General features: G+C 38.4%; 3 protein-coding genes across 3 annotated transcripts; 2 read left to right on the top strand and 1 right to left on the bottom strand.

Annotated features, from left to right (window-relative positions):
* The first annotated feature begins 3633 nt into the window (after positions 1 to 3633).
* On the top strand, positions 3634 to 6971 carry LOC140374022 (kelch-like protein 38). Its single transcript, XM_072460783.1, has 5 exons — positions 3634 to 3825; positions 4165 to 5379; positions 5461 to 5602; positions 5706 to 5811; positions 6071 to 6971. Exons 2-5 carry the CDS (start codon positions 4166 to 4168, stop codon positions 6358 to 6360), a joined length of 1752 nt encoding a protein of 583 aa, XP_072316884.1. The 5' UTR covers positions 3634 to 3825; position 4165; the 3' UTR covers positions 6361 to 6971.
* Positions 6972 to 12215: 5244 nt separating this feature from the next.
* On the top strand, positions 12216 to 17672 carry fbxo32 (F-box protein 32). Its single transcript, XM_072460171.1, has 9 exons — positions 12216 to 12462; positions 13018 to 13139; positions 13385 to 13434; positions 13558 to 13650; positions 15425 to 15518; positions 15939 to 16123; positions 16199 to 16381; positions 16538 to 16681; positions 16756 to 17672. Exons 1-9 carry the CDS (start codon positions 12350 to 12352, stop codon positions 16843 to 16845), a joined length of 1074 nt encoding a protein of 357 aa, XP_072316272.1. The 5' UTR covers positions 12216 to 12349; the 3' UTR covers positions 16846 to 17672.
* Positions 17673 to 17943: 271 nt separating this feature from the next.
* On the bottom strand, positions 17944 to 20777 carry prelid3a (PRELI domain containing 3A). Its single transcript, XM_072460170.1, has 7 exons — positions 20499 to 20777; positions 20191 to 20359; positions 19408 to 19497; positions 19264 to 19334; positions 19057 to 19159; positions 18853 to 18927; positions 17944 to 18717 (listed from the first exon to the last, which is right to left on the bottom strand). Exons 1-6 carry the CDS (start codon positions 20528 to 20530, stop codon positions 18868 to 18870), a joined length of 525 nt encoding a protein of 174 aa, XP_072316271.1. The 5' UTR covers positions 20531 to 20777; the 3' UTR covers positions 17944 to 18717; positions 18853 to 18867.
* Between the last annotated feature and the right edge of the window lie 1028 nt (positions 20778 to 21805).

The following is a 21805-nucleotide window of genomic DNA, read 5'->3' as shown; positions in this document are numbered from 1 at the left end:
GAAATCCTCAAACCTAAAAAAAGAACTATGTATCTGGGCCATAAACTCCTGCCATGCACACAGTAAATGGATACATTTGGAGCATACTTTTGGCGGCAGGAAAGAAGGCTGTCACAAAGGAATGGATGACAATCAAGGACTGGACCGGCATTATAACTGACACTAAAATGGGAACAAATTTGACAGACTTTGGACCAAATGGGACGGCTACTTTGGACAATATGTGCCTTTATTTTATTTCTTTTGTCTTTTGCTGCCTTTGCTTTAAATGATTGGTCATGTTTTGTTTTTTGGGGATTTTCTGTTTTGTTTTATACATTTAAAGAACTCTTATACATTTAAAAAACTAGCCATCTTCTCTCTTTCTCTTTGTTTGTCCCTTGAGTGATTTCAGGAATGCTCTTGTTACTCCTCTATGGGTATAACTGCTAGCATGGACACCGAAAAGACGTCGGCTTCTTCATGCTGCAAACTGAATAACAATGTCTACTGCTTTCTCCACAAAGCATAGCACACATGTTGACGAGTGCATTAAGCGCAAAGGGAAGGCATTGTTTACCATGCCACACTGACCGCTATAAAAAGAGATGAGGGGCCTCCTAGAGCATCAGTGGAGGCTGCAACACAAGACACAATAACTAGACATAAAGTATGTTTTTTCTATCTTTGCTATCACATCACTGTTAAACACACACAAAACACCTTTTTTCCTTAACAAATAACACACTGTCTTGCATGTGTTGGTTACATCAGAAGAATTTTAAGCAGCTAACTGTAAGCCTGCTAAGACCTCGCGAGCTTGTGTGCAAGAGAAAGAGCCTTCATGGAAACTCACCATCACCTTCCCATCACTAAAGCAGGTTTGGTTTTGGTCTCAGAAGAATTCCCCTCAAAACCTGCCCTCTCTCTCTTTTTTTCCTCTTTGTTGGATGTCTCTCCATCAAAGCTAGATTACGGCTAGCTGTGCTGCTCATCACGGATTTCCTAAGGCCATTCACAGGAGACATTCACTCCTGAGGTTACAATTCTCATTGCGTATTATGTTCTGTTAAACTTTTACATCAAATTAGTAAACATTTATTCATTATATCTCCTTCTCCTTGTTTATTCATGATACAATAAATCATAAAGGCATGAAGTTTTCCTGGTTTACTTATAGAATAGAAAATAGATCTGATTTGTGAGTTTGAAAGGAGTTAAATTGTACGTATGTATTGTATGTATTTGTATTAGGGATGTCAAGATGATTCCGTTAATCCATAATCATGATTATTCAGGTCACACGTGGTAAGAACTAATAATTGTGACCATTTTAGAAGCACATTTTTTAAACTTTATTTTGTCATTCAGAAAGTTGGGTTTTGTAAAGCTGGTCACAAACTTGGGGAACAGAAAAACCTTCTTAATATCTTAAGCACACTTCTTCTTAACACGTTTAACAATGAGAATAAAAGAAAATCTGCTGTTCAATAATCGTGATTATTTGTTATATCATTATCTTTTTTCTCTAACAATAATCATAACAGTACAAACAACATTTTTTATCATGACATCCATAATCTGTATGTTAGTCATACATCTACTAGACCTCTTGATCCTGACCACTCTGACATTTGCATAACGTTGGCCTGACACCTAGTGGATACAATTGTAATACTCACGAATACTTAATAATATAAAATACAAATTAATCATGAAAAATATATTTATTTTTAAAAGAGTTATATTCTAATGCATCTTTATTTAGGCTAAATTAAGAGCATTTATGATTATCTTAAAAGCCAATAACATTGAACGTTCCTATGAGGTCAAAAGAGAAATAACATAATCTTCCAGGTTTTTGTTTATACAACACATTGAATTTATAACCGTAATATAATTCATTGATTGAGGAAATGTGCAGCTAAATAACAATGTCAACATTCAATCAGACATGACAGCCACATATAGGATCAATTTAGTGTGCATGTGTTTCCTGGAAGAGTGAATCCATATCCTTCTTGGCAACCCACAAATACTAAAGTTTCTACGATCTACATATGCACAAGGTCAGGCCACATAATATCTGGCCATCCACAGAAAAGACAATTGGTTTGAATGTGGTTTTAGAGCAGGCTGATCTCAGTGATCTCCAGCTTATTGCTCTTTTACTCTGGAATAATGCAGAAGCAGCAGACCAAGGCTAAACAAAGCCTGTCTTTTTTAATACAAACACAGATGGAAAGGACTTATTATCTGGGTTTGAACAAGGGATGAAGAGCTCTCGACCTGCCCGTAACAATCATTGTGGTTTGTTTTCTTTCCCACATGCATCAAACTTATTGCTGTATTCACAGATTGTAATGCAAAGGTTGTAAGTTAGATCTTAAACAAAATAGAATATCTCAAGGCTGTTAAAGAAAAGCGCACACAAAAAAACAGAGCAAAATGTCATTTCTATTCCAAACAATAATTTGCCTTTTCTTTACAAAAATGATATTGTTGTGTTCCTCAGGGTATAGGCACCCTCATTATTGTAAATAAGCATGGACAATAACACAAGAGAAAGTGGTGGGAGGCAATAGTGTTACTGTCAGTTGGTAATACAAGTTTGGCATTTAACTTTTAAAAAAAAATAGGTTGCTTCAGGCAGAAAACTTCAACAAAAGAACTTGTATGAATGTAACTCAAATATATAGTGGTGAATACTTCAAAAGATACACTACCAAGGCATCTAGTTTCCATCCACAGCTTAGGTACTTGACACTAGATGGTGCTGTTTGGCTATTCATGCGTTGTTAATCTGGATAAGATAATGACAGCGTTTGTATTTAGTGATTCCAAGTTCCCCAATTTCAAGTAAAACGTTTGACTCTAAGCAGCTAATGATAAGCCAAGTCAACAAAGTAGCAAAGTAAACAACTGTAGTATTTGCTGTGCTTGTTGTTCCCACATCAATCTGTGCCCTAGTGGTCAGGAGAACACAAGAGCATTTCAAGTATTTATCAAACTCTGTCATCAAGTCTTGGTCAACAAGAAAAACATACCATTGCTGTATCTAAGAACGAAGAGTTGTTAGAATGCTTTTTGGCTTTGACATTTAAATGAAACATTTTTTACACCAGATAAATCATTTTAAATAGAAATTATTTTAATATTATGAAGATTATTTGAAATCATTTTAGGTTGAGAACTACACTTTGATAGATGCTTTGATAAAAAATGGGTCTCGCTAAAAGAAGAAAATAAGATATGGAAGTCTTATTGGAAGAATTCTCAAGAGCTTTAAATCAAAATATGCCTTAGAACTTAGTCTTAGTCTTTTTGAATGGAAGATGTAAATTGAGGCAAGGGACTTTTCATAAAGAAGCCGACCTCAACTCAGTGACATTTCAGTTGATGTTTCCACTGCAGTAACTAAATACTTGTGATGTGGGGCAAGGCAATAAACAGCACATTCGGCCAACAACTGGGACAGCAATGATGAGTCCGTAGTAATAGAGACATCACAGCAGGGAGAAGCAGTGTGATGAAGAAAGCGAGTGTACAGGAGGTGTCGGGGGTCTGATGGATATTGGGAAAATGTTTTGGCAAGCCACGTGAAAGTCTACAGCCGTGTTGCCAAAGAGCAGGTCTATTTTTAGGGGTGGAATGTACACCGGGTCTCGTGGACCACAATAAAAAACTGCAATACACGCTACAAAGAGAGGGCACATCCAAAACGCACAGTGACCCCGCTTCAGCACAAGTGCGAAGAGCAAAAATAGAAAGAAATGTCAAGACATCAAGTTTTCTTTTGAGCTCTTTCACGGGATACAAAGAGGAACGAAAAAAGGAAGGAGACAGGTAAGACTTCTATCTTCAAATGAACAAAAAATCGATTTAATGAAATGTCTGCATGTATTTTGAATGTTCTATACCATGCAAACTTCATATTTTTGAAATATGTTATATGGAATTCCTTTTTTTTTCAAATTGGGAATTAATTTACCTAGGCATTAAAAATATGTCTTATTGCGCAGTGAGGCATTCTCCCATTTTATCATGGATATAGCAACCATAGCTTTAATGGTAGTTATCTCTCTGATGGGTTGCTAAATGTATAATTTATAAGTTAAGTTTTTAATTTCTATTCCATAAATGTGACTTAAATAATGTTTCTATTGCTGTTGTTTTCTACTTCAGCATGGACCTTGAGCCGGTGGAGCAGTATCACTTTCGAGACACAGAGCAGGCGTGTAGTTTGCTGCTGCAGCTGAACAGACTGCGACATGAGCAGAGTTTTACTGACGTGTGGCTCTGTTCAGACCAGACTGAGATCCCCTGTCACAAAAACGTCCTGGTCTCCAGCAGTCCATATTTCAGAGCCATGTTCTGCAACAACTTTATAGAGCAACAACAGTCCAAGATTGTACTTAAGAGCATCAGTCCAGGCATTCTGGGCACTATCATAGACTATGTTTACACTGGACTGGTAAGCATCCACATGGACAACGTTCTGCCCCTGATGCAGGCAGCAGCTATGCTTCAATATGGACAACTTTTCGAGGCCTGTTCTAGTTTTCTTCAGATGCAGTTAAGCCCAGACAATTGCTTTAGCATGGTCCGACTCTCTGAAATCCTTAACTGTGAGAGTTTACTGGTCAAAGCAAAGGAGGTAGCCATGAGGAGTTTCTCAGACGTCTCGGCCTCAGAGGAGTTGTGTGAGCTGTCTCTGCCCGAGCTGATGGGATACCTGGAGGACGACAGTCTGTGTGCGGAAGAGGAGCAGGTATTTGAAACCCTTGTGGCATGGGTCCACCATGACCCTCTGTCCCGCAGAGGCGCCATAAGCGATCTGTTCAAAAAGGTGCGTCTGCGCCACATCCACCCCACATATCTATTCCAGTTCATCGCCAACGACCCCCTGATCCAGTCGTCCACTCTCTGCAATGAACTCATTGAGTCAGTGAGACGACTTATGTTCTCTGTAAACACCAAATACATAAACAGCACGGACTTCAAAAGCCTATGGGTAGCTCAGCGGCGCTACAACTGCCAGGACAGACTGGTGGTGGTGGCAGGCAGGAAGAACAATGAGCAGACGTCTAGAGAGGCTTTGGTCTTTGATGAGCAGACACAGACCTGGCAGAGGCTGGCCAAGCTGCCCATCCGCCTTTACAAAGCCTCATATGTGGCATTACACAGTGTGCTGTACGTGATCGGAGGCCTGACAACTAATGCCAAATACAGCCAGGTCACCTCCACTGTCTACACCCTCTCTCTCAAAACCAACCAGTGGAGACTCACTGAACCCATGTTAGAGCCACGGTTTGCCCACAAGAGCCTAACCTACCTGCACTTTATCTTTGTCCTGGGAGGGCTCGGGTCGGACAGACGAGTGACAGCATCTGTAGAAAGGTAAAAAGAACAACAACACACAAATCACAAATCAGAAACTATGCATGTATTTCCTGTCCTCAATGACATATCTGTAAATAGATTCAACAGTATGTTCAATCAATGGGAGACTATGGCCCCGATGCCCGAGGCCGTGTTGTACCCGGCTGTCGCTGCCACCAACCAGAGGATCTACATGTTTGGAGGAGAAGATGCGATGCAGAACCCAGCCCGACTGATCCAGGTGAGTGTGTGTGGAGCGTTTGTGCCTTCATCCATCTTTATTTCTGTTCCCATTTCCTCACTCCATCGATCACACTTCATCAAAGCTCATCTCTATTCTGCAGGTCTATCACATCGCCAGGAACATGTGGTCAAAGATGGAGAACAGGACAGTGAAGAATGTATCTGCACCTGCTGTGGTTATAGATGACAAAATATACATCATTGGAGGTACATTTTCTATCTAATGAAAATGTATTGCGAAATAAACCGGGCAGATTTAGAGACGATATTACATACAGATACATTGACATTCTTTTCTCTTATAAGCTTATCAGTGTGTTCTATTCAAATTGATAACAAAAGATTAAGAAATGAAAGACGGATGTGTGAGTTGAAATATGTAATTTGAATTCTTAAGAGTTAGGAGCTCAGAGTATTTTGTAGTCAGAGGGTTTAACTCTAAAATGTACATTACAATGTTTTACAGGTTATACCAGGAGAATGATCGCCTATGACACAAAGTCCAATCGTTTTATAAAATGTGCCAACCTGAAGGAGAGGAGGATGCACCACTCGGCCACAGTCCTTAACAACAAACTGTATGTCACTGGAGGGCGCTATATCAATGGTCACGATGTCATTCAAGACTCAGATGTATTTGAATCTTATGATCCAAAGACTGACTCTTGGACCTCTAAATGTCCTCTGCCTCACAGACTGTTTGACCACGGCTCTCTCACACTAACTAGTGTCCAACGAACGTGGGCTAAAGCCTAAATATCTTATTTATATTTGATGTGTATTGTTTCATTTATATTATTGTGACCTGGGAATAAATTACATCAATAGAGTAAATGTACTTCATGCAGGAGTTCAATTCCAAAAGTAAGTACAGTAAAATACTTTGTGTCCAAGCCTGGATTTATGAAAAAGACTGATAAAACTTGACATTTTATGAAGTGAAGACATTTCGTGTCTACTTCTTGTGGTATTTTGTGTTCCTTCTGAACCTGTCTGACTTCACAATAGCTAGCCTATGGGTGCTTTTTTAGGGCAGTCTAAATCACTAGATTTTACTTGTCAAGTTTAAATCCTGGGGTCGCACATTGTTTTGGTGCAAGCACAAAGCTCTTTGCAGCTGTTGAGACCACAGAAATGTTGTATGAACTTAAAATTAGGTCAACAACTTGTTCTCTGTTATTTGAATGTGAAATGTAAAATACACTTTTTCAATGATTCTATATGTTCAACTACAATTTAATTTGTGTCTATTTGTAACATGAAAGGGTTTTGTAATGTAAATGATTTTGAAATGATGAAATTTTGTACTGTTTTCCAGTGTGACATTGTAATTATTTTTATGTAAACAATAACATTTGATCCACTCACATGTGTTATCGTTCCTGTGGTCAGTTGACACCGAGTGTAATCTGAGCACATGCACCTTCTCTTCTGCCTGGTCTGCACTGACCCAGCATCTCTAGACAGGTTCCTGGAGCCAAGAAAAAGAAACAGAAGAATTTGTATAGTATTACTGTCTACAATGCACTGATCTACATATAAAATAATGTATTTTTAAACAACCACAGCCCTGCTACACTACAAACCTATTAGAGCAGGGGTGTCAAACTCATTTGGGCCGCGGGCCGAATTTCGACGCTCAGGCTGGGTCGCGGGCCCAACATAACGTAAAACATTAAAATATAAGAAATAAATAGCTTTATATAGCCTACGCTGTTTTGAAGCAATTACTGGATCGATAAAAAAAATACAAAACGTTTGTTCTCATAAACTGAAATGTATTAAGAAAAACAAGTGTGATTTCACCAACACTGTGCTTCAGTCTATGTGCATTACAACTTCAGAGTTGATCTACAGTTCTACACAGAGATAAACATTTGACTTTAACAAAATAAACTCTCAAGATCTAAAAAAACGTTTAAATGTACTAACATTTCCAGGTCTGTGTAGTTATCTGTACACCTGAACTGACACACCATTAAGTTTTAGCGATTGAAATGTTCGGCGGGCCAGAGTTTGACACCTATGTATTAGAGGGTAATGTAGTGCCTGATTTGTAAAACTATGTTAAAGCTTAATGTATGTCCATTACTCAGGTGGTTGAACCAAACAAAGTATCAGCTGTTTCTGGAGCTTTATAGTCGATTACTGTTTTGATAAAAAGTTAAAATAATACTTAAAGTAAAAATGATTAAAAGTTAGTAACATAATTAGGGATACCAGTATATATATATATTTCATGAATATGAATAACTTTGAGCATGAATATAATGAACATGATATGGAATAGTGTCTTTCTTTGACATCACTGGGTCATTGGAGTTGAGAAATAGAAAGCAAGGGACAGAGGGAGGAGTGAACAGGAAAAACTATAAGTGATCAGACTTTATTTTAAGAAACAAACAAGAGGGCAAATGGAACACCACGTGAGGCAGAGTCTGTTGCTGTGCAGGGGGGAGACGTTACAGACACGTCTAGAGAGAGCTAGAAACTGAGAATGCGAAAGAGTGATGAAATCAAGCGGGAGGAGCAGCAACAGGTGTGTGTTTGTATATGTGTTTATGATTGCGACTTCTGGGGATGAACGGAGCAGCTGCCTTTGCAAATCTCAACATCACAACAAAAACATGGAGGGGATGGTGAAGAGTGGAAAGTAAACTATTGATGCTATATCTGCTATATATGTTTAAATATATGCTGTGGATGTGTTTGGGCTGGTTAGGTTACGGAAAATCCCTTTTCCATAAATTTACCTCTAAGCAGTGAGTCAGACATTCTTTCTCCACGTTTAACCGTGTGACCCAGCACTTGTGGGGACTTGTCCAGTGTTAAAATTAGCCTAATTAATGTTTCTACAATCAAGAACTTAACCTCCAATTTATTTATTTACAGTTATTACTAGTATATAAATATAGTGTGTGACCTTTTGCATACATTTCAGTGACACATCAAAACACTGGCTTGTCTGATGCACCTGTTACAAAGGGTTTTGCAATGGTGCTTCTCAAAATAGCCGAGGAGTTACTAAATTCATCTCACGTCACGATTTCAAACTGTTATATAAAATATGTGATTGAATAGAGATGAAGTGTGCTGTGTTAGAATGCTAAAATAGTATTAAAAATCAATATGTCAGGTGAGGCCGCGAGAAGTTTTGTTATGGCTAAACCAGTCAAGGTAATGTTCTACAGAGCTATAGTGATATGATCCGGTTTGGAATGACAGCGTGGGTCCCAGACTGTCCACAGACTGACCCACAGACGAATGTGCAATGAAGATAATCAGACACAAGAACTATGAACCACTGCAGACAATACATGAGAGCACAAAGGTAGATCTTCAACATCTATGTTATGATGTTGTTGTCAGTTTTTATATATATATGTTTAAAGCTCTTCTCTTAAGAATTCATTCATACTGAATATTTGTTTGCTGTTATTGAATGTTTGTTGTTGTTCTCAGTGTGATGTGGAGAATGTGCACGCTGCAAATGTGGCACTCATTCCAGACAAATGACCCTCAGGGAACAATAAAGTTTATTCTATTCCAAAGAAGGAAATGTCAGACAAAATGGAGAAAATAATCAGACATACTAAAGAAAGTAGGTTGTCTTGTGTGTGGAAGTAGAGTGGCTTGATGATGGCAAAAATCCTACAACAATGAATTCATTCTGTGTTGTCAAAATTGACCTGTTGAGAAATTATAGTCCAAATATAGTATATAGTACGATTAGTGACACTTTAAGCCTATGTAGGTTAGATGAGTGGCTCCACATTTTGAGGGGCAGAACAGAGCACACATCATTCTGAAACTAAGTCAATTGTATTTCCATTACAACATTATTGCAAGAGTAATATTTGAAATCGCAATTTTAAATGTGTTTACTTGCACTGCCCTATGTTCTCGCGGGTTTTGTTCAATTCATACTTCATGAAAAGCAATTTGTTCTTGCACCAGAGCTGCAAGAACAAACTTCAGAAGTTCTGCTAATGGACCACTCTAAGCCCCTCCCCCATGAACTCAAACAACTTTTGCTATGTGGTTGCTATGGAGAATGTCAATGGTACAGTGACCACACAGTTTTGATAATTGTCAAGTGTTATTGTCAAGTTAAATAAATTATTAGCCGCACCCCCTTTGAAAATCCAACCAATCGCAGCACAGTGTTCAGCAGCAGCGTCAATAATAAGAACAGAAGTGGTAATTCAATGAAATGGCCTTATGTACTTTATAGCAGAGAAGGTTCCATAAAAAGGAGAACCACAGATAAACTGATGGTTATTGTAGAATGTGGAGGTCTCGCAGTCCAGTAAACCTTCAGAGTGCTATACTGTATATAAGTATGTTGACCTTTTAGTCAGATTATTTGTGTTGCAAAGGGAAGCAAAAAGAGGAAATGGGCCACTACTTGCACTAAACCACAATTCTATCTGATGCCGAAACAAACTAACCACTGTGTGTAAAATTCAGCTATTCCTCTAAAACACCGCCTTTGACAATCTTGCTGACTATTATTGAAGTAAGAAGGAGGAAATGGGGGAAAGAAAAGTAATACAACAGATCCAGGAGCTGCATGAGCTTGTTTTAAAATTTCAAGCACAAGTGTCCGAGATGGGCTGAAAATCATCAACATAAAAATAATGAGTGGCATTAAAGGAATAATAGGATCATGCTGCATTGAATAGACCAGCAGCACAGCCACAAGAAAGTGAGATGCAAGTGACAACATATCTTATAAATACAATGATCAAGTTATTTTTCTGGAGTTCATATTGATTTTATGACAACTATTTTCTGCCTCTTGGTTTCTGCTTTAAATATAAAATCCTTTTACTATTGACTTGCAAACACAAATTCGCTCTATCTACTCAAATGAACATTGTCTGTGCTTTTAAATGGAGTCCTGCTTCAATCTGTTTCATTTTTTTTGTATTTAATTGCAAATGTTTACATCTCAATGTTTATTTGTTACTTTGTTAAATAATGGTTACTAAATAAATAAATAAATTAGTAATTCAAGATCCTTTTATCTGATCCAAAGTTGGAGATATTTGCTTACCAGCTTACATCATTGTTAAGGTCTTTTTGATCTATATTCATATTTTTATACTTTTTATACTTCTTGCTGCGTTTGATTCATACTGGGTCAAACTTCTTAGAATCCCAGCAGCCATGTGCTGCGTGTACTATGACACACATGGGATGTTTTGAAGTTATGCCCCTGAAGAAATGCAGGGGTCTGCCCTGCATTTGATGACGGCTGCAGCAGTAGCATTTGACTAAGAAGGCATGTCTGACAGTGTTCCGCTGAAGGACTTTACAAGTTACTTCCACAATAGTGACTGTATGCAACACAGATCAATACAGTGGATGTTGAATGTGATTTTCTCATTGGAGTGCTTTGTTGTGTGTATACTTAACCTGATAAGAGCTGCCCTGATGGCCTGCTAACATTTAGTTAAACATTGTCAACATTAACTGAGAGCAAACAATGGGATCTGAAAACTATTTGAATACACATGTTAGTTTTGTTTGGGTATGATTTACACACAAAGAATTTCTATTGAGTCCTCATTATGTAAAGAAAAGCCCACTGCAGGTTAGCAGGTTACTGTATTTTCCAAATCATCATTTTAGTTTTATATTGGCCAAGTGTGTAAAGTTTGTGTAAAGTTTGTAAAGAAAATGTGAATTTTTAACATTGAAAAGTACAGGAAGTGATTAGTTCCAAAATGGTATACGTCATCCTAAGTCTTCAATCCATCAAAAATATAGGGACAATTTCATGCAACAGATTCCATTTTTTTCGAGTTTTTTTCAAATCACAACCACTGTGTAATTTATATAGATTTTGACCCTTGTTTACAGTATAGTTGCAAGGTAACAGTAACAGAATTACCTGTCATAGCTGATAATCGTGTCCAACCAGGAAGTGAAATTATAAACCTCACCAAAATTGACAAACCTAAAAATAGGTGTATATATGTATGTAATTGTTTATATAATCATGTCATATGCATTTTAGCTGTAGCCTATTGATAAAAATTACCAACCAGTCTACAAAAAACACAACATACATTTCACAATGCAACAAAATGCTAAGGACAAGATCTAATTTTAAACTCAAGAGTGACTAAGGATCAGGGGACTTCACAGCTACATTACGGACAAGGCTAGTTTTCCATCGCAGAGGACAAACTATATTTAAATGGTTTCGGCCTAACTAGACAACATAAAAAAATTACATTGACAACTCAAAATATTGTTAGGCCATTTTTCTGTATGTGTTGCTCAAACGATTGTCCACCACACGCCCCGGGTGAATGTATCTATACTGTACATGTGTGTATGATTACCCCTCCTCCTTCGCGGGCTGTTACGCAATAGTCTTACATTTCAAACACGCACAAAAAGCCCCTTTCCACAACGAATGCGAATACTAATGGAAAGATATGACATGTCGCGTGTGCTAAATGAATATGGCTCCGGATCTTGTGATGTTATGTTACCTCTGCTCGCCTGTCCGAGCGGTTTTGCAACGCTCGAGTACATAAACAAAGCCACGTGCTGCAAGTAAGTTTCCAGGTGGGCGGAGCGTCAACATTTCCGGGTTGTGTTTGGGAGGATATAAGCAGCTGCGCAATGACAACAGTGCACAAATACGACTTGAAACAACGCCATTTAAGAGAAGATACATGAAATCAACTTTCTGACATCCATTTAAGGTTTATTTTCCAACGCGAGGATGCCTTTTCTCGGACAGGACTGGAGGTCACCGGGTCAGTGCTGGGTGAAAACTGAGGAGGGATGGAAAAAGACCACAGCGGACGATAAAAACAACTATTTGTCCGTGCAGAGGTCGGTAACAACAGATGACATTGCTTCAGTTGAACAGTAATTAAAGCGTGAATGTGTTCAGTTCAGTTGCAAAAAAAATATTTCAAAACAGATTGTAACCTACAATCACCGGATTAAAGCCTCATTTAGTTTCCGTCGCATTAACCCTGCTGCCTTTGTTTTATTTCTGGGAATGTCTTTCTTTGCCAGGCTAATCACTGAGCTATTAATAACCATACACAACTAGTGAGTGGATTAAGTTAAGTCACTGATACACAGAGACGGAGCCTTCATTTGGCTTGAGCCACAACAGGAAACAAAGATGTTTGTTAACTGAGGACAAAGCACTCAAACCTGAAACCACATCAAATTATACATGACAATAGGGCCACTCTGACATCCAAGTTATCCAAAGCATAACACATCTTGATAGAAGAATGAAGTAGTTTCAGTGGTTGAGTGTATTCTTTAGACAAAGGGAGAGATGAGGCAAGTTGCTTGGAAATGAATTGGACCATGTCATTTTATCCTTGTGCACGAAGACCTTCTAATGATGTGAATTATGTGTTCTTCCAGCTTCTGTAAAGCACAGGAGGAGGAGTGTTTCAACAAGGAGAACCTTCTCCTCTCTCTCAACTATGATCCGTCTGCCAAGAAGAGGAAAAAGGACTTTATGAACAAAAACAGCAAAGTGCCCTGTGAGTCACTCTTAAAAGGCCACACTCGTTATCTGATCTAAAGCAATAATGATAAATCCACTGACCAATACTAACTTAATCTTAGCCAACATACTAATATTTTGAATGTATATCTTATTTGTGTTTGAGTCAATGGTGATCCAGGGTCTGTGAGCTCAGAGAATTGACAGTTAAACCAATGTAGATTTTAATATACTAAATATTAAATCTCTAAACCTCTAACATAAACATTGTATTTTCCACAGACTTCAACATGGAGACGTGGATTTACGTTCATAAAGGAAGCACCAAAGAGGTAAGAGAAAACAAAACATTAATTTACTTTCACATCAACTTTTAATTTAATTTTTGCTCAAGTAAACACTGAGAAACCCTTGTTGGGGATGCAATCTAATACCCTGATAATTAAATTCTCCAGCGCCACGGCTATTGCACACTGGGAGAGGCCTTCAACCGCTTGGATTTTTGTAGCGCTATCAAGGACACCAGAAGATTTAATTACATTGTCAGAGTAAGTCTTCATCTTTTTACTTGTCTCTTTAAACCCCTTTGGCTTTGGCAGATGACGGGTTAAAGCATGCGAGGCGCATGATTGAGGCTTATCAACACTGTGCAGGCGAGGAAGTCTCATTTGTCATGATACTATGAGTGGGAGTGTATGTTTACCAAGATGTTAGTCAGTCATATACGGTGTTCTACCCTAACTTTCATCAGTAATTAGCAAATATTTTCAGTATAAGAGCAAGTCTGCATTTGAAGCAAAGGGGATAGAAACATTACTCCGTTGCCGTTCTAATGTTCACTGACCCTTACACATGTGCTCCCATGTGAGTCTTCATGTGGTCAGGTTGTGCCACTCCAGGGGGTGAGGTAGGGGGTAGAGGGTACAGGGTAGGGGGAGTATAACAGCTGTGCAGTGAGGTGTAACAAAAAGACTGGTTTATGAAACTGGACCTTGTTGTTGTCGGGTCAGACCCATAAACAATAATAGTACAGCTCCAAAGAAAACTATGTTTCTGTTTAAAAAAAACGACAAATGATGTGTAGACATCTACAGTAGATAATCGTAACTTAAGTTAATTTTACCTTTTTGTTATAAGTTTTTTTTTTTTAGTTAACTGTCAAATTTCAAGATGATTTGTTGTTCACTGAGTCTGAGCTACTACAACCACCCTGTTTAACTTTTTAGAGCACCTTTGCTTCACTAACAAGAGCAGTTTATTGTGTTGTAAGCTTCCGACACAATAGAGCAGTGTAACCCTAGTGGACTGACTGGACGCAGTGTCCTTGGCCATTGCTCTTCACTGGTTTGTCCAATGGCATTTAGAGGCTCATTTGACTGCAGCTCTATTTCATTTAAGTAGCTACTTGTTGTAGAGTAGAGCTTAATATACAGATATATTGTATAGAAACTGAACATTTATTGAGAACCCTGAATTAATAATAGTTTAATTTGGATTAGCAGTGTTTCATAGGAAACCATGAACCACATGTCAAACTTTGAAGTGCAGTTTTGCACACGGCAGGGGCTAAAAGTAGATGCATAAATGCGCATTGTTCTGGCCGGCTGCTCTACAAAGAAAAGAACACACCACGAGCTGCTAAAAGAAGCCCACGAGATTAGGTTTTAGATCCAGACTGGAAAGTATGAAGTGTCTGGAAAGAGGGATACTTTAAATGGGTAAAGCTAATATGATCAAAGAAGGTGCAACATTATTTAAGGACTTAAACAAATTTGCAAGCCAGCCAAAATGCTTCACCTGTGTGGCTGGTTGCAGTTTTACTTTTACAAAGGAAATCCTAAGCAACACTTCAGTTCCAGTGTTCTGATGGAGGTCACATGTCTAGAGAAAGGAGGTACATGAGTTTCTCCATGATGTCAAAACCGCTGCTTACCTACCAGACATACCACACAATCTACTGTTTATCTACAGCTCAGTGCCATCAACACAAACAACTAAGGTCACTGAGTGGGTTGTACAAATGATTATCAGGCATGCATAACAAGCTCAAGAGTCATATGAGAAGTGCAGTTGTGAAAGTAGCTGTTGATGGAGCAGGCAGCTTTCTTGTAGCTTCTCTAAAACCTCAGACGCAACAGGAACCACAGTGTTTGGGTTTGAAAGCTGGGCCAGGTAAAACTCATTTGTCCCGGACAGCTCTTAAGTTTAGGATAGCAGTGACTTCAGAGGAATGCAGCACAATCAACATCAAGTAATGAGGAACAGAGCGTCTTCCCCAGCAGCTCAAATTTATGTTTCTTTCTTTTTTTGTCTGCCCTCCAGCTCTTGGAGCTTATCGCCAAGTCCCAGCTCCCCTCGCTCAGTGGAGTCGCTCAGAAAAACTACATGAATATTTTGGAGAGAGTGGTACAGAAAGGTGAGCCCTACTCCTCTTAAGTAATGGCCTCTCGTTTTCTTTGTTATGTCAGGCTTTTATATTTCGGGCAACATTCAACTGCTAGTGTTTTTTTTTTACTTGAATAATGCCACTTGTCCACTGTGTTGTGTTTTGGGGACTTCAAAAGAACATATTTTTATGCTCCAATGGCAGCTAGAAGAAAAAAACTTGACAGTCACCAGACCTCTTTACAAGCCAAAGTGTAAACTAAATGTCCTCTCAGTTAAACACAGTTTAGGTGTTGAAGTGGCGCTATGAAACCCGATGGACAAATATTATGAATCCTTTTAAATGAGAACATGTACTCCTAAACATTTATTAAACATAAATATTTAAGTATGAACTGTGCTTGATTAAGAGGTTAATTTTCTCTAATAAATGTTTGATTTGTGTTTTCAGTGCTGGATGACCAGCAGAATGTGCGTCCTATAAAGGAGCTGCTGCAGAGCTTGTATGTCTCTCTGTGCACGCTGGTGCAGGACATGGGCAAGTCAGTCCTGGTGGGGAACATCAACATATGGGTGCACCGCATGGAAAACATTCTTCAGTGGCAGCAGCAGCTGGACAACATCCAGATAAACCGAGTAAGCATCCTCCTTAAACAAAACAGAACAAGTCTAAACCAGAAAACAAACTTAAAGGCTACTCTCTGCCTCCAGCCCAAATCAGGTGGCATGACCCTCACTGACCTGCCTGACAGCCTGCAGCTCAAAATTATGGACTGTCTGTCAGACGGGTGGGACCTGTTAAGTTTGGGACAGGTGTGTCCGGACCTGGGACAGCTCACTGAGGACCGGCTGCTCTGGAAGAAGCTCTGCCAGTACCACTTCACAGACAGACAGGTAAACCAACTCACTCACATAACCTATTCTTTTAAATTGTTACTCTTAAACATGACTGAGATGTCGGTCTACATCGATGCAAAATGTAACCTGTAAACCAATTGTTCACAAGTTGTGCTCTGTGATGGATTGTAATATTGTGGTATTTTTCTTTAGATCCTTAAGCGCTTGATACTCTCAGACAAAGGTCATCTAGAGTGGAAGAAGATGTACTTCAAGCTGAGCCGCTGTTATCCGCGCAGAGAGCAATACAGTGATACCTTGCACTTCTGTACACACTGCCACATCCTTTTTTGGAAGGTAAGCATTTAAAATTGTTTTGTTACAATTTTATATTCAGCATAAATAGCTGATTGGTTATTTTAATCTTTTAGGACACAAACCACCCATGTACAGCCAATAACCCAGAAAGCTGCACTGTGGCACTCTCTCCACAGGACTTCATCAATCTTTTCAACTTCTGATGCTGCAAATACTGATATATGCTGTACATAATGTACATACCTGTACATGTTTTTGTTACGCAATGCTCACACACGTGTGTGTGTGTGTATATATATATATATATATATATATATATAATATATATATATCTAATTACTTGTTTGTTTAAATTGTCTAAGTTGTTTACCACTGAGAAGGGGAAAATCAAAGGTACATTTTCATTAAGAATTGAGTTTTACATGAACATGCTCAACCTCCCAACATTTGCAACAATTGGAAACTTTTTTTTTTCAATTTAAACCACATTCTTTTCCTGTTGAAATGACAAATGGATTTGAAATGTCTGAAATCATGCTCAAGATTTTGGGTACGGCAGAGGCGTTTTTTAAATGAGTTGGTGAATGTAAGGAGTCGTGAGTATTAATATATATGCAATATGTTTTGTAATTAACTTTTTCACTTTTTTATATTTTTCTATGAAAATATGTTTTTATGTCGTGATATGACTTTTGAATGAAGATTGTAGACACTATAGTAGCTACTATAGTCCTGAACTGTTTTGTGCCTTGTCATGACACTTTTAATTGGTACTTTCATTTTGTCATTATCATGAGCAAGTCTGATTTACAATTAATAGTAGTATAATTACTGGGATTTAATACCAAAGTTTGTGTTGAACATCATGCATGTTTTACCCAGTCCATTGTGTTTACCTGTTTGTTGGGAGAAGCTCCACTTGCACTTTGTTTGTTTGTAAGCTTTTTTGGACCTGAACTCTGAGGAAAGAAAAATATTCTATGTATTTCAATATTTATGTTTCATTCAATAAATGGAAATATAAACCATACTTATTTCCTCTTCTATTACTATAAAGATGTCTGTGTGTGTAAACCCTCAGTCCTTCAGGTAGGTTCCCTAGCCAAAGAAAATTAAATTCTGTCAACTGTACAAATGTTTTAGGAGGTGAAGGAGTCAATTTAATTTACTTTAATTATTCTGTTACTAGTTTTGCTAATGTTGTAATCAGGAGACAAAGCCAAGTCATAGACAGTACGGTCTATGAGCCAAGTACACACCCTTGTGGACAAAAAATAAACTACAATTGACAAACAAACAACTAACGTAATATTATTTAATATACATGACGCATTTAAATAGAATTTATTAACTTAACAAAAACAAGTACAAATAGTAATATAAATGCATATTGAATGGAGTAATTGCACATACTGTACTGGTAGTTTTTTTGTTTGGATGCTTGGAAGCATAATGATGGTATAGGCAATGTCAAACCAAAAATACACAGGCATCATTTTAAGGCAATGTAAAATGTTATTACACGTAAATGGAATAGAAAATTATTTTAAAAACTCATATGCGTTAAACTTTGCTGGTCTGTCATTGATAATGGACTTGTGCCAATGTGTTGTTGTTTTGACAGAAGAAGGCAATGCTAACTACATTCCCATTACATTGTTTTCTTATTATACTTGTATTTCCATCTAAAGTGTCTGCAATTTACTGCAATAATAAAGTAACAAACTACATATTCCCTTAGAGTACCATGCAAACATCTACAGTTTATGCCTCTCAAAAGACAAAATAACCATCATTGAAATTTTACCTCAATTTAAAAGAGTCTCCAAAGTGACAATCTAGGCATTTTGCAAAGAAGATGTTGGGAAAATGTGTTGCTAATTTCACTTTCACTTCATTTGTGTCTTTTGTAAATCCATTGCATACAGTAAACTTAAAATTACATCAGTAAATGTACCTGCTCTTACATCCAGAGAGTTATGTTACTGAGCTTTGGCCAAACTAGTTTTTTCTCTTTTCAGTGCAGAAGCTACCTTGTCTTTTCCATTGAGGTGTAGTCAGGTCAAGCAGAGACCCTGTGCACACACAAATAATAACACTAAGTCATGCTTAAGATCACTTGAGTGGCTGTTACGTTAACTACATTGAATTGGAAAATAATAAATTGAACATTTCAAGAGAGAAAGAAAAGATAGAGAATGAAAGGTTACCAGAGTTAGTAAATATCACAGAGGTATGTTTTCTCTTTCAGAGTTTTGAATAATCCACTCAATTGCATCCCAACCCTACAGAATCACACACAGAAACATAAGATTATATAATATAGAACAAAGTGCAGCAGTCAAAGGTAGAACATGCAAAGTTTCTGGTAAAATTATGAAAAAGTGGAATTGAGGAAAACATTAACTAATCACCTTTCTGGCGTTGGCCGTCATCCTCAGGGCCATCATACTCTCCAGATAACTACTTAAACTAACCCCCTTCACTGTGATGATGGCCTCTTGCGTTAGAACAGTTCTAAGAGGGGGGGAAATCACAGTATTAGCATACAGGGCTCACTTTACTATCGCTCAAGACAAGTCATTTTATTACACACAGAGAAGTAATAAACAAGTACTTACACATCTGGGTTTTCAGGGTGTGGGCGGTAGACGAGTCTTTCATCGACTGAGATGAGGTTGGTCAGTGTAATCTGGCAATGAAAGGGCAACGCTTTACTGTATCAAGTGAAAATAATACTGGTGATGCTATTTGAAAGTGCTTACATTTGTTGAACAAAGCTCCAACTTTTTCTCCTCTGGGTCGACTATGGAATGCTCTTTGACGTATGTCTGGGTGTGATTGGTGCCAAGGATCTGCATGATTAAATATAAAGTATATTCAATTCAATTTATTTTTGAAAAGCCCAAAATCACAACAGCAGTTGCCTCACTGGGCTGCACAAAATACTTCCCAGCATAATAGAGAAGCTTATTAACCATAGTCCATAGTTAAAGATAAATTCATTACCCATTGACACACACAAAGTTTGACTGACCAAAATGTTACCTATTGGCAACAAAAGATTCTCACAAAGCAACAACTAAAATATTTGTGGGACATTATTAAACACAAGAGCCTTTTGTTTTAGTTTGAACTAATAACTCCTTCCCCTAAGTTCCCAGGGTTATCTATGCAGGTGTTTCCATTTCCATATAATCTCCAATTTCCACTTACTTTTAGCATTTTATCCCTCTTGATAATGCACCTCGATTGGAAATCAAGTGTCTGGGCTAGAGCTAGGCGGTTGTTTTCCCATGGTGTTGGAAAGAGGTCAGTATTACTGCATTACTGTAATACTTTGTAAAATGCATACATTATACTGTAGTGATTGTGTGATGGAGCCGTTCTTTTAAGACAAATTAGACAAACTAACAATAAAGTCATATATATCTATCCCATTTATCTGCTTTTGCCACACGATGCATGATGTACAGGGTATTTGTCACTTACAGGTGGTCTTGCAAAGCCAACCTAGAGCATAAATATTAAAGTTGTGGATGACTGACCGCTCGCACGATGCTGGGCAGACCCCACTCAGTGCTGAGCAGTCTGTGGCTGTGAAGGCGGCCCCTGGAGTCCAGACCACGGTCCAGCACGTCCACGCCGATCACACTGGGGTTCATTGGGTTGGGGTACTTCCTCATTGCTGCTTTGACAACAGTGTCCCAAGGGTAACTGTGTACAGAAATAAAACATTAAATATATATACACGAGTCCAGCCAACACAGTTTAGAGATAGAGAAACAACTAAGCTAAATGTTTGGCATATTTCAATAACAGTAAGTTTATTCCAAACCTTTCAAAACTAACCAACCTGAAGTGGTGCTCTGTGCTCCAAATCTTCATACTTCAACTGATTGCCTTGACCTTCCTAATAGATCGACGCACTATAAAACCACTCAACATGTATCTCCTTTAGGGAAATAACTCTGATATGGCCTGTATATGGCACATCACGGCAGAGAAATGTACCATAGTCAGACTAGACATGCCGCTGTCTTCTCACTGTGTCTCCATCGGTCCAGCGCCATTGTAGGTTGTCTAGATGCTGTTTCAGGGGAAGAGTGCGATCATTTTAAAAGGAAAAGAAGCCGGTGCAGCGTGTACAATGGTGGTAAAGGCAATACAGAAATATCCGTACAATGTTTCACAATTAAAGTTCTCGTCGTGGGAACCAAATGTCCTCAGCGATGAACATGGACCAATCCGCCTATATTAATTCGTTCTTTACACATACTTTTGTGTTCTTATCCCACATATATTTCAAATGCCTTTAAATGAGCACAAGAGACACAATTACTCGCTTATTCTGAAGGTTTTACACCGCATTTCCTTGCGTGCTCTGAGCGTCAGTCTGGAATGAAGCGGCCATCTGCACAGCTACAGCTGATAGCCTTTGTGCGCATGCGCATAGCATCCTCCTCTCATCCCACAGGAACAGCAGGAGCAGGACGCAGAGACTGCGTAAAGCTGCACAAAACACAGACGGAGACAGAGGAACTGAACAGAATACAATTTCATAATTAAGGGCCAATAAATACAGCCTTTAAGAAAAGCTTTGGATTCTAGTTTAAGTAGCTGTGTGGTCATATACCAACTTGTCAATGACCGATCTCGTCAGATCTCAGAAGATGGAATGGGCCTGTTTAGTGTTTAGATGGGAGACCTCTGTACCAGGTGCCACAGTCCTTGGGCAAGGCTTGCTGGTGTACAACTTAAAATCGCATGAGCGTGAATGGACAATAGATGGGAATTAGCCTGCGGCTGCAATCCAGCTTGTTTACATGTGTATCATGTTCTATGTTCTGTTCATAAACATGAACTGTCAACAACAACAAAAAGACATAGAACATAGACTTGCTTCAAGTTTAAAAATCTAATGAACAGCAGAGTCACAGTACATCCATAAACGTGCAAGTGTCTGTATGTATGCTAAATTCAAACACAATCTAGTCAGTTTTTGTTTGTTATTATGTTTATTAATTTAAGATATTTTCTGAGCAACAGTCAAGATATAGCACACGGCAAGACATTTATTGTGGAAGATAAAAAGGGAAACACGAGCTGAGGGGCGTTTGCTTGATGGTGGATCAGTGGCGGATCAGAGAGCGCAGGCTGGAG

The sequence above is a fragment of the Eucyclogobius newberryi genome, unplaced genomic scaffold, assembly GCF_026437365.1.
Source record: "Eucyclogobius newberryi isolate DKJ021-1_F unplaced genomic scaffold, fEucNew1.0.hap1 SCAF_3, whole genome shotgun sequence".
NCBI lineage: Eukaryota > Metazoa > Chordata > Actinopteri > Gobiiformes > Gobiidae > Eucyclogobius > Eucyclogobius newberryi.
Note: the sequence above shows the minus strand (reverse complement) of the source record. Positions and strands in the feature narration are given on the sequence as shown.

Excerpts from the sequence above, each read along its gene's own strand:
- prelid3a (XM_072460170.1), bottom strand. The coding sequence starts at position 20,530 with ATGAAGATTTGGAGCACAGAGCACCACTTCAG. Across the intron at positions 19,498-20,190 it reads TGCCCAGCATCGTGCGAGCG|ATCCTTGGCACCAATCACAC; the intron begins GTCAGTCATCCA and ends TTAATCATGCAG. Across the intron at positions 19,335-19,407 it reads TGGAGCTTTGTTCAACAAAT|ATTACACTGACCAACCTCAT; the intron begins GTAAGCACTTTC and ends TTTCATTGCCAG.
- LOC140374022 (XM_072460783.1), top strand. The coding sequence starts at position 4,166 with ATGGACCTTGAGCCGGTGGAGCAGTATCACTTTCGAGACACAGAGCAG. Across the intron at positions 5,380-5,460 it reads GTGACAGCATCTGTAGAAAG|ATTCAACAGTATGTTCAATC; the intron begins GTAAAAAGAACA and ends ATCTGTAAATAG. Across the intron at positions 5,603-5,705 it reads ACCCAGCCCGACTGATCCAG|GTCTATCACATCGCCAGGAA; the intron begins GTGAGTGTGTGT and ends TCTATTCTGCAG.
- fbxo32 (XM_072460171.1), top strand. The coding sequence starts at position 12,350 with ATGCCTTTTCTCGGACAGGACTGGAGGTCACCGGGTCAGTGCTGGGTG. Across the intron at positions 12,463-13,017 it reads AACTATTTGTCCGTGCAGAG|CTTCTGTAAAGCACAGGAGG; the intron begins GTCGGTAACAAC and ends GTGTTCTTCCAG. Across the intron at positions 13,651-15,424 it reads GATTTAATTACATTGTCAGA|CTCTTGGAGCTTATCGCCAA; the intron begins GTAAGTCTTCAT and ends TCTGCCCTCCAG.